General features: G+C 36.1%; 2 protein-coding genes across 3 annotated transcripts; both read right to left on the bottom strand.

The window, feature by feature from the left end:
• Positions 1-445: 445 nt before the first annotated feature.
• Positions 446-3,391, bottom strand: LOC105194449. The gene is made up of 6 exons (XM_039453577.1): positions 3,083-3,391; positions 2,764-2,889; positions 2,197-2,409; positions 1,867-1,960; positions 1,268-1,387; positions 446-911 (listed from the first exon to the last, which is right to left on the bottom strand). Exons 1-5 carry the CDS (start codon positions 3,328-3,330, stop codon positions 1,304-1,306), a joined length of 765 nt encoding a protein of 254 aa, XP_039309511.1. The 5' UTR covers positions 3,331-3,391; the 3' UTR covers positions 446-911; positions 1,268-1,303.
• Positions 3,392-4,303: 912 nt separating this feature from the next.
• On the bottom strand, positions 4,304-16,738 carry LOC105194448 (tyrosine 3-monooxygenase). Of its 2 annotated transcripts, XM_011159356.3 has the most exons (7): positions 16,510-16,738; positions 10,035-10,146; positions 9,543-9,668; positions 9,225-9,284; positions 7,538-8,357; positions 6,294-6,657; positions 4,304-6,000 (listed from the first exon to the last, which is right to left on the bottom strand). In XM_011159356.3, exons 1-7 carry the CDS (start codon positions 16,576-16,578, stop codon positions 5,833-5,835), a joined length of 1,719 nt encoding a protein of 572 aa, XP_011157658.1. In that variant the 5' UTR covers positions 16,579-16,738; the 3' UTR covers positions 4,304-5,832. The 2 variants fall into 2 exon arrangements, with proteins under 2 accessions (XP_011157658.1, XP_025992973.1); XM_026137188.2 differs by lacking the exons at positions 9,225-9,284; positions 9,543-9,668.
• Positions 16,739-18,003: the final 1,265 nt, after the last annotated feature.

The raw sequence follows: 18,003 nt of genomic DNA, 5'->3' as shown, positions 1-18,003 counted from the left end.
TTCCCTTATTGCTCTTAAGCCATGTACATGCGGTACCCGCTTCCGGTACAGATGTGCGCGCAGACGAAGGTCGAGATTCGAAACGGCCGATGTCCCTCCGAGCCTCGCAAACGCGCTGTCTTCGCGATAGGATAAAATTGGAGTGGGCATACGAGTCGCGGAAAATCGGGATGTAACTAATGTTGCTTAGAAACGCGGAACTTTGCCAAAAACCCGATTGAATCGCGATTAGTAACAATTAAAAAAAGTTTTGTATCAAATTATTCGTAATGAACATGTTGTCTAACTGAATTAGTTAATTTAGCAATTGTGCAACAGTTTCTAAGAATATTATACGTTAATAATTTTTTTTTGCGAGAATAAAAATTTAACATTAGATATAAAGATTTTTTTAAGTTATTAAAAATAACACTTTCTGGACATAAGATTTTCTATTCAATAATAAAGTTGTTAGATATATGTATAAATGCATGTACGAAATAAATATTGCAATACAACTATACTTATATTTTATTATGTCAGTAGAAAAATCAAGAGACAAAGAATAGAAAGAATACATAAATTCACTTCAAGTATTTGCAAATAACATTAAAAAAAAGGTCGATAAAAATTAACGTTGCAAAAATCGACGATAAAGTACTAAAAATCATTGATTAACAATTTACTATAACTTTACAATTATCTCCATGTTACACTGTGTGAGATAAAGACATAGATCTCTGCGTTTATCGACAGCCTTGCACTTTACTACTGCAGATACAATTCGTTCGTTTAGAGGAGCCACGTGTTAGTGGACTCGAAAATTTCTTCCTTTCCGACTTTATCGATCTGTTCCCGATGTCGTCTCGATGCCTCTGGGCAACCACCAAAAATCCAATTTACAACTCGTAACAGGACTGGTTTGACCCGTTCTGAATAACAATTTAATTAATTTCAGAATTTTCCCAAAATTAAATTGCGTCTACTTGCTATAATAATTATTATAACTGATCATCTTTTTAATAAATATTTTCTTTGCATTTTAATGCTATAATTTAACATATCATTTATGAGAAAGTTATAAAACAAATTTACATCTAAATACAAGAACGTATTAAAAATAATCTTTGCTTAAAATTAAAACAATATGTGTTGATTGTAATAGTTGTTTTTTCAGTGAAAAAGAGAAAAAAATGAAAATTTTTTTGAAGTATTGTGTATCAAATATTTTCGCTTGATAATTTGGAAATAAATTATATTATTCTTTATTAAATTCCAAATTACGTACCTTTTGAATTTTTACTACAATCCTGGGTAAAACTATTTATATCATGATGAAAACGACAATTTCTCTTTTGAAGTCCATCAGGTAATTTATTTTTCGTATTTTGTTTTGTGAATAGTTTTGCTATATATAGTAAATTGTACACAATTAATTTTCAATAATGAGAGAATAATTCAATAATCAGAAATTTCTAATTTTTGGAAATTTACGTCATTGAGAGATTATTACTAATATATTTTTATTGTATAACATGCAATGCATAAAATAGTATAAATTACTATAAGGATCCGTTTGCTTGTTCATAATCCTTATCGCGCAATCTTTACTTGACTGATTTTGAAAAGCAACTGCAACTTCCTCGTGCTTTTAAAAATCATAATAGTCTTTTAGCATATTAAATTATAGAGTATAAATACTTTTTTTCAGTTTGAAGATATTAACTTATAGCAATCAATGAGAATTATTGTTTTGTAATTTTTATCTAAGTTCTATTTTATTATAATAGTTTGCAATTTATTAATAATATAAAATTTATATAACAAATATTTACGCAATATGATATTATGATATAATATAATATGCATGCGCATACATATACGTACCATACAATCAAAATTTTGTTTATTTTGCAATTTTTTAATATCAAGTTCAGTATCAATATCTCTTACATCTTTTTGGGATGGAGTCTTGAATGTCCTAAAACATTAAAATGATATTTTGAAACACCGTAAATGAAGCCAGAACTCTCAATATTTTGTGGGTTTCCACGATGATACGCCAACTTTACACACACAAATGAATTGACCTTTGCAAGAAATAATTAATTTTCCTTAAATTATTGCAAACTTTTGCCATTGATAGATTATTACTAATATAACTGTATTCTTATAACTGTATTCTGTTAATCGCTACTTTTGTACGTTAATTTATACCTAGTGTCACTTTTATCAATAATTTCTGGATCAGTGTTGAAATCTGTTTTCTTGTTTAAAGAATTTTCTTGCCTCGAATCAATATTATTTTTTAATTTATTCTCCAACATTGAGTACGTTGCAATTCTTATTTTCGGAGAAGTATCCTGCAGGATTATTACATTGTCGTTTTCGCATTTCTCACCAATTATCGTTGTCTGCTGTGGGTTATTCCTACAAGTATTAATACATTTTTATCCTTATAGCAAATATATTCCATAATAATAATTACATTGTATAATATTACATGAATTTTTATATAAAAATTTAAGTATTTTTAGTCATAAAGAAATTGCATGCACGCTTGGCTATTTGCATCTTCCTGCAACTAAATATTTTAGAGCTAAAGTATAAATGGCACGTGTCTCTCTTGTCGAAAATGTGTAATTTTCGACGTGTTGAATTATTTAATTTTGTAGGAAATCTAATGATGATATAATGATGATATAATTACTTAGGTTAATATGTCAATCGTATTTAATATGATATACATTATATCACATTACATGATTTATATGATATACATACATCATTGCTGCATTAGGTTCTGACAATACATCGTTAGTCACATTTAGATGATGACGATTATGTCGATGACGTTCATGTTTTCTCTCGACAGTGTGCTTTGTACCAAATTTCTTGCTTTTACACTTTCTGCAAGATTAACATGTATTATTTATTGAAACGTTAATATTTGCATAAATATTTATATTAATGATATAATAAACTTGATTAAACAAAGCATAAATAAATCGTGTTTTTATAAGTTACTAACTAATTGAATTTACAAACAGATAGGATAAATGCGCGCGCCAAAAAGGATATAAAATTCAAAAATATAACTGACTTTATTGATTTATGGTTACTGTTGTTGAAGTTCGTTTTATTAATGTATTTTTGTTCATGATCTCTTGTATCTTCTTCATATACTTTTCGATATAGTTCTTGTATTCTTAGCTCTTTATTTTGATTATTTTTGTCTGTCGTTTTTATCTTTTCCTGTTCAGTTTCGTTCGTATCTAATGCATACTTTAATCCATCTGCAACAGTATCTATCAGGATGCAACATGCTCTCCGAGCATCTGAAAAAAACATAATTTAATTGTAATAAGATTTATTTATATATATTATAGATTAAAAGAATTTTTGAGCAGTCATATAAATTCATCGTAATTTATTTTAGTTTTTTTTATTGCAGCTTAATAAATAAGGAAAAATTAATTAAAGCAACTCTGAAAATTCTTTAAACCGTTTTTTTCTACTTAAAATAAAATATATTAGAATGCTTGATGCTGTGGATACTAAAAATATAAACAATACTAATCTCTATTTTAATGAAAATTGCGGAAAATTTAGAAAATGTTCTTGTAATGTGATATTACATAAAATTGAAATTATGGCCGAAAGTCAATCAAAAACTATAAGCCATGATAAAAGATCTTTCTCTTTCCTTCTTTCTTCTCTTTCCTTCCTTTCACTTGAAATTTTTTTCCTTTTCCTACTTACATGAACGTGACTTGGGCACGTAATACAGAACGACGCCACACAACATTAACGCGATTAACGAGAGTCGCTTCAGGTAGATGATCCACTCAAACACGCAGAATTTCTCGTCAAAATAACCTGATGAGTAAAGAAGGAAGTCATTTGGACGACGAGAGAGGACATCACTTTCTCTTACCGTATCCATTCCGCGATTTGGCGTACACGTATTGCGTAGCAAACGCGACGATGAGAACTACAGATTTCACGATAGACGTTAGATGCATTTGTTTAAGTATTATTTTTCATTATTAGGTTTCAATCGTTAACCAAAGTGTTCCGGAAAAAGAGAAAATGAAGAAAAAACTTGAAGTGACACACGCGTGCTGAAGCGATGTCCGTCACAACGTAAGAGGCAATTTCACTTCGTTTCCAGTTATGTCCAGCTTACGCTTTAATTATGCTTGATGATCGTAACGGCTAATATGGCGATAAGGCAATTACGCCAATAGTTATATCACGGGATTTTCACTTTGTAATTATACAGATAATTATACAGATCGCTTAAAAAGGATGACAACACATATAAGATTCATATCTTAATTTTTTATTATGCTCTGAGTACTTTACAATATAATACAAAGGAAACATGTCATATGTATTGACCGTTTTTACTACAATCTAACGAGGGTGGGTTACACGCACGTACACGTACGAGAAAAATATTTCATACGGGTCGATACGGATAGGGATAACGTGCGCAAGCGGGGACTCGCACTACTCGCTAAATAGTATCTCTTTAAAGCAACGTCGCTTCGTGACTTCCGGAACTGTTTGGCAACTACAGTTTCCAAAAAGTTTGATCGAACAAGAAGCAATACAACGTCTAGATAAGGACTATCTAAATAAGAACACAACTTAAAGATATATCTTTACGAAATACTGTTTAATTCGATGCAGGTAAATTGTAAATTAAGTGCGACAAACCGATAAGAACATTCGCTAAACGTTTACTTCTTATCAGCTAGTCCGGAAGAACTGCCCAACGACTTCATATAGCCGCCGTGTAACGATTAATTCGCGAAAGAAGAGAATACTGTACGCTCAAGTTTGAACAACAAATTCTATCGCGATGAGGAATCAATCCCGCGAGTTCTACAAGTTCTACAAGACTACGACAACTCTTAACGACAACCATCTCGCGTTATAACTTTTGCTAAATGTAGACTGCACTACGAAATATCCGGGCAGATGCCAGTGTTTGCTGTTGCCAGTTGAAGCAAATTCATGCGCAATAATATAATATACTAATACAATAATACAATATTATATAATAAAATAGAACGAAATAATAATAATAATTAATAATTATATAATAGTACTGTGAGAATCTTTCATAGGCGTGTGCGCGCAGCTATCGGAGCTAAAAAAAGAAAAAAATAATGCCATTCTGTTTATTCGAAGATAGCCTTGTGATATGTATTTCCGCTCATTTCCGGCGTAAGAACTTCGTAAAAACACCCGACGGCAAAAGAATGAGCTGTCACGAATTACTTAATTCGCAACATGATTCATTTTTCAATTAAGTTGTACGATTTTGACGGAACGCAATACAATAAATATGCAACATGGACTAACATTCGCGATTGTGTCAAAGAAAATTCACTCTTTGCATAACATGCGCGCGTACACGCGTATAACAACGCAAATGAACGACTTTATACACGGAATGACGGACGAATCACGCGATAAAAATAATGACGATGAGATGATATGCTCCACCGAACCTGGAAGCTGAAGCCTCAACGTAATTATAGATGTTTTTCTTATTTAAAACAAATTAATCTTTCGCTTCTTATACAGCTTCCTTAAAATTAGTAGAACGAGCTAGTAAGCTTTCGAAATATATCATTAAAAGACTCATTAAGCTCTGTTACAATTACTAGAATATTTTTTATAGTATGATTATTATAGCTATTATTTGATAGATTGTCAAAAATTATTGTCACCAAAGAGTTCAAGGATTATTTAATTGGCTAAGTGCATGATCGATTTCGAGGTTCGATGGTTCGCAAAAGGAAGAACCGATAAACGACGACGCGAAATTTCTCATTCTTACGCGAATTGTCTCGCTTTCATTTTGTTGACGGCATTCGTAAGGTGGGTCATCTCGGTATTGAGTTGGGAAATCAGACCTTCTAGTCTATCAACACTGTCGAGGACTTCAACGCGTTGCGTATGCGGATTGAACCTGACCTCGAATGGTCGACTCATAGTAGCCACCTGCAAGAAAAACCAAGGTTCGTGACTAAGCTCATCAAAGAAATAACAGACAGCGGAAGCGAATAAGCTACTGTTTTTTATTTACAATAAATAAAAATTTTAAATATTGAAGAAATTCAAAATATAAAAAAGAAAATTACTTTTTGATTCCATTATTTTTGAGTTTATTAATAAGTACACATAGCGAGCATTGAAAGTCTTGGTAAATTTTCCCAAAACATTTATGAATTAATATTAGATGAAGTCCACTTAATTGAACGTGTGATGGAAATAATTAACATTTTCGTACTTACCCAGCGACGGAATTTTTCCTTGGCATCCTCGAAACTCTCGGCCACGTAATATATCGGCTGGTATTCTTGATCTTGATACTTCTGGAGAGCGGTAACTGTCGGATCGAAAGCTCGATGCTCGCACTTGTCGCTCAGTGCGTGCAAGAGTTCGCCGTAGGCTGACAACAAGCCAGCACCGTAAGCCTTGACTTCGGGACCTTCCTTACAAAGACCGAATTCAACCGTGAACCAGTAGATGGTCGATAATTTCTCAATTTCTTCATCCGAGGCGCCGAGAGACGCCAATCCGATTTCTTGCGAAAATTGAGCGAAACTGGGATCAGCCAGAAGCGGCATGTGGCCCAAGAGCTCATGAATGCAATCTCTGCAAACAAATATAGAATAATTTTAAAGAATGATGCCACGTGCTCGTCTTGAAATTTTTAAATATATTCGTTCTATTTATTCGTTTTGTGCTTAAGTTTATCACTTTATTCATTCTAGAGAGGAGAGAGAGATGTGAAGATTCTTAATCAAATCGTTGCAGTCGTCGCTGCAATATTTAAATGCTTAATTTCACGTCAGTAGGATTTTAACCGCATTAAATAAATTGAATATGCTAAAATTATGTAAGATACGTCATCAGATGGCGCGAACTCAAGAAGCCTTTCCATTCTTACAATCTGCAAAGCTATCTGCAGTTCTTGGAAATCGTGGAACTATGACGTGGATCGCTACGCGGAGGAACGAGTTCGCAACTGTGGAACTGAGTTATCAACGCCATCGTGTCGTTAAAAGCCAATTAGAGTTCCATTACGAGCTTAGAGAGGCGCGGTAATTCTATTATCATCGTTCTCTGTGTACCACCGGGGTGCAGGCATCCCATCATAACGCAATATCGATTGCCTTGCAGTTTGACATGAAGGGGCAGCTGTGATGCGAAGCTAGAGCGACCTTTACAATGCCCGATTTTTATGCAAAGATACAGCACTTTGTGCTTTCAATACAATATTTCATCTCATATCCTAGTCCTATGTACAGTATGTACTTTTTGTTTACTAGTTTGAACCGAATCATAAAACTTTCTGGACAAGATTATTTGCAAATAGTATATGTAATAAATTTTATCTTTAACTGCGCAACCTTTAGAATAATACCTGAATTGCGTTACAGGCTCTTTGAAAAAAAAAATTCGATACTTTTGGTCTCGATAGGTTTGAATCAACTAAAGAAAATGAAAAATAATGAAAATTAGAAGCACTTACGGTTCGGGAGTGTGATACGGGCTGTTGATGTGGCGGACGTATTGAGTGCTCTGGAATACCCTGAAGGCAAGGCTGGACAAGAAGTCCCGCGCCGTCAAGAGGCCAGCGGCCGGACGAAGAGTGAATCCCGTGCTCTTCTTCAAGAAATCGCTGACTTCCTGTAACTGCGGTATACGATGAGATTCGAAGATTCTTTCCTCTTGCAATTTCTTGAAAACCCTCTGGTACTCCATGCACGCGTGTTTCGGTACCAGATCCAGCACGGTGTTAAAGACGCGTGACCAAGTTTCGTTTTCCGTCTCGGTGTAAGGAATGCTGGGTATCGGGTCGCCGTACTTGTAGGCGAAAGCGATTTCGGCAATGACCTTGCGACGAGCGCGGTACTCCTTGTCAGCGAAACCCGGGTGATTCATGTCGAGATCCGGCTCGTATTTGGTCATCAGGTGGTTGCAATTGTCGAGGTCGGAAGCATGACGGGGAAACCAGGGATCTTTGATGCTAACGGAATTGTCGGCGAGCAGAGTTACGCCATCCAAGGCCGAGCTCTGTCGTAGATTTCTAATCAACTGCAGCAAGCTCTGTCTGCTCATGTCAATCTTGACCAAGACCTCGAACTGCAGGCCTTCCTTCTTAGAAGGCCGCGACTCGACATGGGTGATCATGCCCTTGAAATTTTCGATTGTCTTTAGGATCCTGCCCAAAGAACCGATCCCCTCTCTCAATGTCAACACCAGCGCCGCTTTTTGCACGCTGTATTCGGTATCCGGAGATTCGGCTATAGTTTTTGCAAGCACTACTTCTTCCTCGGTTAGTCCGGAATCTGCAGAAAATCGATCATTGTCTAGTTTGACTTGATAATAACACCGAAAAGTTTTTTTGAGCTTAAATTATTTGAATTTAAATTATTCATCAAATAATCATTGGAAAGATTTCTCTTGAAAAGAATTTTGTCACCGAGTGACGTCATTCTATGTTAATTTGACATTTGAGAAAATATGAACGTTTTGAATCAAGATTCTTTTTATTTTAACTTGTCAAGGTGGTAAAATAAAAAAGAAGTGCAAATTTAACCTATAAAACTTTCTCAGGAACGATTTTTTTGGGGGCATAACTTCTTGCGAGTACCCTAAGTGACTTCCGCGGACGGTAATAATCGGGCAATTCAAAGTCCATTTTCGCATAGCGCCTTGCCGTCACGTAGGAAACGGCACCGTCTACTTGGTCGCGGGGATGGCGGAAAAGTGGCAAAGTAGCCGTCATTGTCGCGGGCGTGGACGTGCCAGCGAGATGGAAGGTAACGCGAAAAGGAATAACCGTGTTACACATTTACTGCGGCCACGCAGGGTCGCTTGTGAAATCTCTAGAAAGGCTCTGCTCCGGTAATACGATTCTAAATGCACAAAGCGGCTTCGGAGAACGAAGGCGGGCAGGAAAAAGACGGAAATAGCTCGCAGACGTAATTTACCCCAAGTGTCGCCCGAGCGTCCTCGCCCTGGTCGACTGTCGACAATGGCGATCATTTCACCCTCCATTTACCCTCGCCTCCCTATCCTTTCATCGTGCACCACGCGCCCATCTTCTTTGCACGCAATCATCCACTTCCTGTTTCGCTTCTATTGCGCAACATGACATTTCGCGACGCGACAATTGGACAATTATAATCGGGAGGAATAGAAGACGTACTTACCATCATCGTCATCGTCATCCGGTTTTCCATCGCTGTCCGATGAAGCCTCCGCTTTCGCTTCTGAAAGTTTATAAATTTCGTGCTCATGCCATATGCAACATTTATGCATTCTTAGATACTTGGCGGCAGATGCATTTGAGAGGCGTCAATTAAATTTATTTAAGAGTAAACATCGTAAATATTATACATGGCGTATTATTTTACGTTGAATAAAATCACGATATCAATGATAATTAAATCTGCAATTATGTCTTAAATGCATATCACGCCCCAATTATCTAAAAGTCGTTACAAATTTTGCAATATCTATGTACAAACCTTCCTTCTTCGATGCGCAAACTAACGACTCCACCTGCTCGTCGTCACTTGATGAAACGTCGACATAATGCTCTCCCTGACCCTGTTGTTCCTGAGTACAAGTAATTGTCTGATCCGCGTTCGTGTCTATCCAATAACAAAGAAACAAGTCATGCAACATTAACATCTACATGCACATCTCTTGCTTCGCTATGCGCTTGTACATACGACTTGCGTTCGCAAAAAGATGTTTTAATTAAAAAAATTTTTTTTAAATAATAAATAGATTAGTGATAGTAATAAATGTATATATATTTCTACAATACAAGCACACAAATCTCATTTTTTTTATATAATAAAAAATCATGCGTATCTAACAAAAATATTTATTTCTATACAACAAACATATATTGATGGTAATTTAATATTGATAATTGATATTATACACATAATTGATATTATTATATTAAGGTAAATCAATCAATCAATCCAAATAACATTCACAAGACTCACCATTCGCTCGTTGTCGAGCTTCCTCGAGTACGCTTTGCTTCGTTTGTTTGACGACCAGCGTCTCAAAACGGGCATCGTCTACGAGAGAACGTCGTCGCGCTGGATACCCGTTCTGAAAATAAAAATAAAAAAGTGCGATTTATATATATGTCCATAAAGAAGCACAAGTTAAGTTAAAGAGTACTAAAGAATTATCTAATATCTGTACGATTAAATTCCACCGTTTCGTTGCATTCATACGTTTTACGGCTGACGCACACAAGTAATTAGCTATAACTTGGAACTTTAAAGGGCGGATGTCCTGTCGTCTTGACTAGCTAGGTTCCGATTTCCGTGGTCTGGCCACCTTTGACGTGAGACGAAACGGAAATCTAATCCCGCCAGTTCGACCGAGCATCACTTAAATCGGAAAACGAGCAAAAGTCACGGAAATGAATTTTCGCGACTTCCGTCCTGCTGTCGTTGAAGTATCGGAAATGAATTAATTCCGACGGAAGGATAGAAAGGAACTTCACTACTGCTCAATTCTTAGAAGAAGATAAATTTTACTTTTTTTAGCGCTCCCTTAATTAATATACATACTTCTTACCTTCTTTTGCAATTTAATAAAAAATTTTTACTTGAGATATTTAGTCGCTTTAATTACATAAGATTTTCATGTAAAAGTAATATTTGGAATTTCATTTGCAAATGAGGAAATGGGCAAATACGTTCTGAGATATAAAGATTAAAGCAGGCGTTCTCGCTTGGCGAAAACAGACCAGTATGCGCCACCAATCATTCAAATTCCTGGCTGTAGCCGCGTTGGAGACCTAGTTGCATTTTCCAGCAAAGTCATCGGTTGGCATAGTTTAGAGAAAGCGTTTAGCAATCCCTTAACAACACGCGTCGTTAAGTGGGCCAAGTACTTTACCGATGGAATGGATGACTATGTCGGGAAATTGCGACACAACGTGATAACACATCGAAGGAACAACGAATGCGTGACAAATCTCATCCCAATGCATCGATAAAGTCACGAATTAATTAATTCCTATCGTAAAGCTGTCGGGAGTTGACAGCTATCTACGTGAATTGCGACTGTCGTGCAATGCGAAAGTGACGAATATACGTAAATATTCGTCGATTAGACAGCTGATGTACAAGATGGTGATTGGCCGCGTTCGAGGGAAAAAGAATGAAAACCCCGCACGCTAACTCGGCAAATAAATGATGCAAATATCCAATCGAGCGAACGACAGGTACCGTAGGAATGTTGTTTCCGACCTTGTGGAATCACACGAACGTACGGCCGAAGATGCAAAAGAAACGACCTCGAGTTAGCAAGTCGAGTAATTATCCATTGCATGGCGGAGCATTCGTAGATGAACAGGATCTCTCTCTCTCTCTCTCTCTCTCTCTCTCTCTCTCTCTCTCTCTCTCCTTTCATGTGATCGCGATTTTGCTCCGGATATTCGTTGCAACGCTTTTATTTTTCAACATCTGATTAGCTCTTTTCATCCTTAAAATACTACATAATATTGTATAATTCATGTAGTAATGTCTTAATTTAAAATAATTAATTTTAATTAATTTTAACAATTTAAAAAATCATGTGTTATTTTAAGTGTGCTGCTAAGAAGTACTTAAATGATAACTGCAAGTAATAATAATAGTTAAAATTGAGATGCTTACTCCGAATTGTTTAGATACAGATGTATCCGTGATATGCACCGTGTAATTCTATCGATAGAGTTTCAAGTTATCCTATTTGTGTATTATATGAATAAGCATTTCTAATGTATTTCTAATGTAACAAACGTCAAGCAATTACAGTATTAATGCAGCGTAATATCTCGGGGATAATATAACCAAGGTTGATCATTAAAATTGCGCTCACATAACTTAGCTGGTTACTGCTACTGCCTAATAACTCGAGCGGATTTTGCTGTCGTGATTAATTCTTTCACTTATCTATCCAACGATTATAAAAATCATATTTATAATTATTTACAATCTTGTTTTAACGGCAGTAAAAATTGAAGTATTAATAGCAATAAAAAAATTGAGCATACATTATCTACCACACGATATGTAACATTCAATCTACTATTCATATGATTAGCTCAGTCCCAACAAATTTCCTCTCTCGTTACGTTTGAAATCTTGGATTGTTTCTTTAAACTTTAAACCATCAAAAATTGTGTTTCAATATTTTTAGAAATTAGTATGCGAAGGAAAAAGAGTACACAGATAATAACAATTCGAATGCAGCGCAACAAAAGGACGATTAAGAGCGAAAGAAAAATTGTACATCTCGATGAACCTCACTGAACGAATAATTTGTCTTTGAGTACCAATTCGTACGAGAAGCTCGTAAAACTGCAATCAAAGTTGAATGCACAGCAAAGATACGTAATGCGCTGCATACATTGAAATATCTCGCATTAACATGAGTTTTCTCACCCTGGAAGAGAAATAACTGCTGTCCGGGCGAAATAGCCGGCGTTTAAACAAAACAATTAGCATAGCAAATCGCGCTATTAGCGCTGTTATAGATGAACACGTATGCAACACGCGTACGCAAGGATAGTTGCGGTTGCAACGAATGCATGTGCAGAACCTCCGAAGCGAATAACGGGTGCAGCGTTCAGGGCCTCTTTCGCATGTCTCTTTTTCTATCTTTCTTACCCGCTGTACAATCACTCTTATATTTATAACATATTCATAATTATCATGCGCGAGGCCGGAGATTGATTTTGCAACGGCGACGACATAATCCTGCTTAATACGACCGATCAGCGGTAGCCTTGATATCGAGAGGGTGTTATCAGATCTCGTTGCAGAATCGTAAATAAGCCCGCGGTAATTCTGTCACGAATTCACCGATTGCTCTAATGTTCTATAAGTAGAGTTTAAGCAAGTGGCCGCGTGGACGGACGCTTCTAGGGCAAGGTGATTTGGCTTGAGAAAAACAACCTGTAATTGTGTAATTGTGTGCGTAATCATCGGTCGCTGTATCGGAACTCAGGTCTGATCAGATTAGAATTTTTACGAAAAAAAAAAAAACATGACCGGTTTTATTATGATTGAAAAGAAAACTTAACACTTGAGACATGTACAAATTGATTAATTAATTTCAATTTAGATATCTTAATTATTCAGCTAACTTTTTTTCAAACTGATTAAACACCCGGAATGACGAAATTTGAATTAGTATCCGCATTGGCGACGCGATCGTGATAGGAAATTTACTCAAGGTTGGTTCGCTGTTCACCCCGCATCGCCGTTTCTTATGCGATAACTATCGATCACGCATAACCGATTCTAGATTTGATCTGGTCCAGTATCTAGATCCGGCGTGTGTGTGCATGCACGGGTTCCGTTCGAATGAGTCAGACTCGTCATAATCGTCAAATAAATCAAAATCAAAGTTAATACGCGCGTAATTCGAAACAAGTGCAATTGTATCGGTATAATTAAATCGGGAATAATTAAATGTACTATGTGTCCGTTTACTTCCGAGAGTTGCCATTTAGAACGGAACCAAAAGACACTACTCGCCGGAATTGAAATCGCCAGACGCTCCGGCACAGATGCTCTCTGTGAAAGAATATATAAATGTAGGATTTAAAGATTATTTAATCAGAGAGATTATTTAAAGAGATGATTTAATAAAAATGATTTAAGAGAGATTATTTAATAAAGATTATTTAAAGGATCTAGACTTTTTTCATTGTATATATACACTAATTATACATCTGTGTATTACGTAATAATACATAGAATTATCTCTTAGTTTTTCATTTCAGTTTTGAATTTTACTTTTGATTAGTGAGCTACGTGTACCTCCGCACGTCAGCGATTCCATAGAATACGCGGAGAAAGCGTAAGATTGTCCAAGTCGTCACACCAAAGACACGTGCTCTCGTGTTTATACAGACGGATGCAAATAACAAATCATACAACGCTTAGAGGAAGTCTGGGTATCGTCTTAAAAAGAAAGCAGCGAGACCAAATCCAAACTCGTTTAGGTATTAATCTTAAAACCTATTACATTATCAGGGAATATTAATTTCTTACTGATTGTAATAGAACGTGATACGCACAGCATCGCGTGGAATTATGAATGAGGAATGCAGTATTCTAGAAAAAATGTACGAGTTTGTGGTTATTATTCGAACCCACGAACCAATAGCGATTTGTAAGTTATTCTTGCTAATACGTATAGTATTTTTGCATTCATAGATCTCGATCGTTCAGAAAAGTTACATTAGGAGCCGAAAAGATCGAAGCGATTACGATGTGTGTTTAACGCGATGGTTAAAGAGATAAGTACGGTATCACACGTGAGAAATGAGACATAGATCTTACCGGTTATTCTTACACGGTTGCGAAATTTCGCAGCGTTATAAATACGCGTATGAAGAAAAAAAGTGAACCTCGTTAAAAAGCGCCGATTATAAGGTGTCACCTGACTTATTGGACGCGAATTGGCCTTGCTATGGTAATCTATGATGCGTTATACACGTGACGGAAAGAAGGAAAGAAAAACGCGGCAACCTCGAAAAAGTATCGATTAAAATCCATTAGTGTACGATCTTAGGAAAAAAAATATAATTACGTGAGGAAAGACGAGTTCTCGCGAGTTGTAATTTGCAGAACAGACAGAGACGGATACGTGTATGGTATTTATTAAAAAATACTGTTACGCCTTGATTCCAGCTAATATTACGTACTTGAGAATGGCTACGTAAAGATAATCAATAATCGCAAGTCTCAGGTAAAACCGTTTACAATTGTTTGCTTCCAGCTTGTCATCATACTAATCACGGTGGAACATACGCAAATGCAATTTTATGCAAGTAGAAGTGCAAACATTCGCGAGAGAAAGGGGGTGATGCGAAGATGATTTTGCGATTTACGTAACGTTTGGCAAGAAGGAAGGATACTATTTGTCTTTCGACGAGTTTCAAATGACAGAAAAGTAAATTCGCGGCCCATCAAGAGAATCGCCGGGTTTCTCCCAACCGCTGCCGCGTTTTCCTGTTATCGAAAACAGCTGACTCGTGATTGGCTACTTCCTCGTGTAATCTTACTGGACTCACGCTTCTTCAGCAGATATAATTTTTTGCGCTCGCGAGGTGTCATAGGTCTTGCATCAGCTGCTCCGCTCACAAACCGCTTCTCGAGCTAATGCAACTGTGTGCATGCAAAGCGAACCGAACGTTGAACGGATCATTTTTTTCGCGTCTCTCTTATAACATTTTCTGACTCTCTTAATTGAAACAAAAAGAAATACTCTATTGAAAACAGATTTGTAATGACCGAATGACGTCAAAACTTTAATCTTCCTCGATCATTTTTACGCAACTCAAATAAAATGTTTGTATATCTTATAATGGATAGATACTGTGACTACCTCGAAAATATCGAGAATTTGCTCCGAACCGGTTTTTTTATGTTACTATGAAATAAGATACGCATTCGAAAAATTAATTAAACCCATGTAGAATGTGACCTCGACAATTAAATATTCATTAATATTGCGGCAAGGTCAATAACATTGCGTAAAGAGGACAATAACGCAGCGCATTTACTTTCTCTGCGCGAGGACTCTTCTCCGTTTCGCCGGGCCTACGTGAGAATTTCACTTGCGTTGGTCTTCGGTTATTAAGATTGAGAAAGAGCGGAACCGACACACATGCACCTTTAAACGATTTTCTGACGCAATTTTTTCACCCATTTCAAAATGTACCGTTAGCCAAAAAAAATATCGAGAATCTAACTACAAAAGCAAACACTTCTCGCTATGTACAGAAATCGTATAATTAAGTCAGAACGTGCGGCGTAGCAGTCGTGAGACACTCGTGCCTCTGTAATGGATGCAAAGTGCATGTAATTTCATGTAATTCAATAAATAATGTACTGTTGCATATGTACAAGATCAAGTTTTGCAACCTACGTTTGTCGAAATATAGGAATTCGCGTGTTGAGAAATTAGAATGACATTTTTGTCTTAGGAGACATTCCACACGTGTATCGGTGATTTAAACGAACGGCTGAATTCGCGCGCTTACCAAGGTCTTTTTGATTGAACCTGTTGCTCTTGACATGTGCATGAATAGAGAAATAGCATTTTGATAATAAATATAAAAATTTTTCTCATATGAGTTTTAAGCGGCAGATTTATCAAACACGATTTTTTGATTGAGAAACATAAATATACAAACAAAAATAAAATAGTATTTTATATCAAAATATAACATTTTTATGTAACATTGAATTTTTTGCGAAATCTGCGTGTATTTATCTAAAAATTATATTAAATAAAAGTTTATTTATGAATTGACGCTTCCAACATTCTCTCAGATTTTGCAATATTTTTTAATAACTTTTTATTAATATAAATATAAATGAAATAAAAATATTTTTTAATTTGAATTGTATTTCATCGAGTTAAGTTATCAAATCATTATTTAAAAATATGACTTACCTCAATACTGTAAGACTTCTTGATGGCGAACATTTCGCGGTTCTTTTGAGCGGCTGCGACTGCCATCATATCTTCTTTTTCACTCCTCTGTCTGATAGCGATTAATTTAGATGGTCTTTCTTAGCTTGACGGTCGATTGACTTGGGCGTCTTTCAATCGTCGATTTTCGGCCTGATAACGCTCACTGGACAATGCAGTAGAAGGTGATGTGCGTGAGCTCTTCACTGCCGCTTGCGAGAAAATACACGAATGGGGACTTTCCGTTGATTTACGTCGCGCGCTTTTCGACTTTAATATCCCGATGTACTCCGGCTATGTCCTCTTCGGCCTCGATCCGTCCGATCTGCTACGGTTCGACTACGATAAACGACGAGGACGTCGGCGACGACAACGAGCCTCTACTACTTAAGTCCGCTTTGGACGGAGCGTACGAGCGAATGCGTCTACGGGGCGGATTGCCGCCGCATATAAACGTTGCCTCCCTTCACCGCCTGCTAATGCCGGGGTCAGGGGTGCCCCCACCCTATCGGCGTTTCGGGTGGTCCACCAGCAGCAGCCGCCGCTACCACCACCGCCGTCCCTGTCGTCACAGCGCCGCCGGTGCTGCTGCCATTGACGAAGACTATGACGATAATGAGGGGATTCCTCGCCTAGGTGCTGATACTTTTCTCAAATATCATATTTTATCCTGGATTTTATCCTGGATCCTGGACACTATCGCGCACCTTGGATAACGTAAAGATATATCCCGTTACGCAGGCAATTTTTTAATTTTTGCGAATTACATGAAATAGATTCTGATATAATTTCAAGTAATTTTTTTATCCTCCATGCAGATTAATCAAGATCTTTATATGTACGTAATTTATTACACTACGATTCAATCTACTAAATAATAATATCTTTGATATAGTTTTTTTACAGAAAATAATGCACTGTCTATCTTTCTAATTATTCAACAAGGATTATTGGTTCTAAATATGTTATTTCGACGATATGATTAATTATATTTAAAATTAATAATTGTTAAAGTAACTTTAAAGAAATTTAAGCAATAATTCTTGATTCCTCGCTAATTTAAAAATGCCAATGAGCTCTGTTTCACGTGAAAAATGTGCTTTCCAAAATCAATATAGAAACGAATTTGAGCAGGACACGCGAAGGGGGCAAATGATCAAGTTACCAATATCGTTTTCTGGATTCGGTATATTTATAACTTGAACTTAAAATAGGACACTTACCTTGGCGAATTGGTATTTCAATCATTTCCGAGGCATATTTAAAAATATAAATAATTATACTATTGTATAAATTAGAAAGTTATAATTATATGTATAAAAATAGTATTAAAAATATCTTTATAATCTATTTATGTAAAAATAATTTCTTTTTTCAAATTTTTTCTTTGCAAGTGGGAAATGCTACTATTAGCATTAATAAATATTAAATTCGAAAAGTGTACGGCATGGATCGACAGGAAATTTATTGTATAAT

Source organism: Solenopsis invicta, chromosome 9, assembly GCF_016802725.1.
Source record: "Solenopsis invicta isolate M01_SB chromosome 9, UNIL_Sinv_3.0, whole genome shotgun sequence".
NCBI classification, from domain to species: Eukaryota; Metazoa; Arthropoda; class Insecta; order Hymenoptera; family Formicidae; genus Solenopsis; species Solenopsis invicta.
This window is presented reverse-complemented; position numbering and strand designations above follow the sequence as displayed.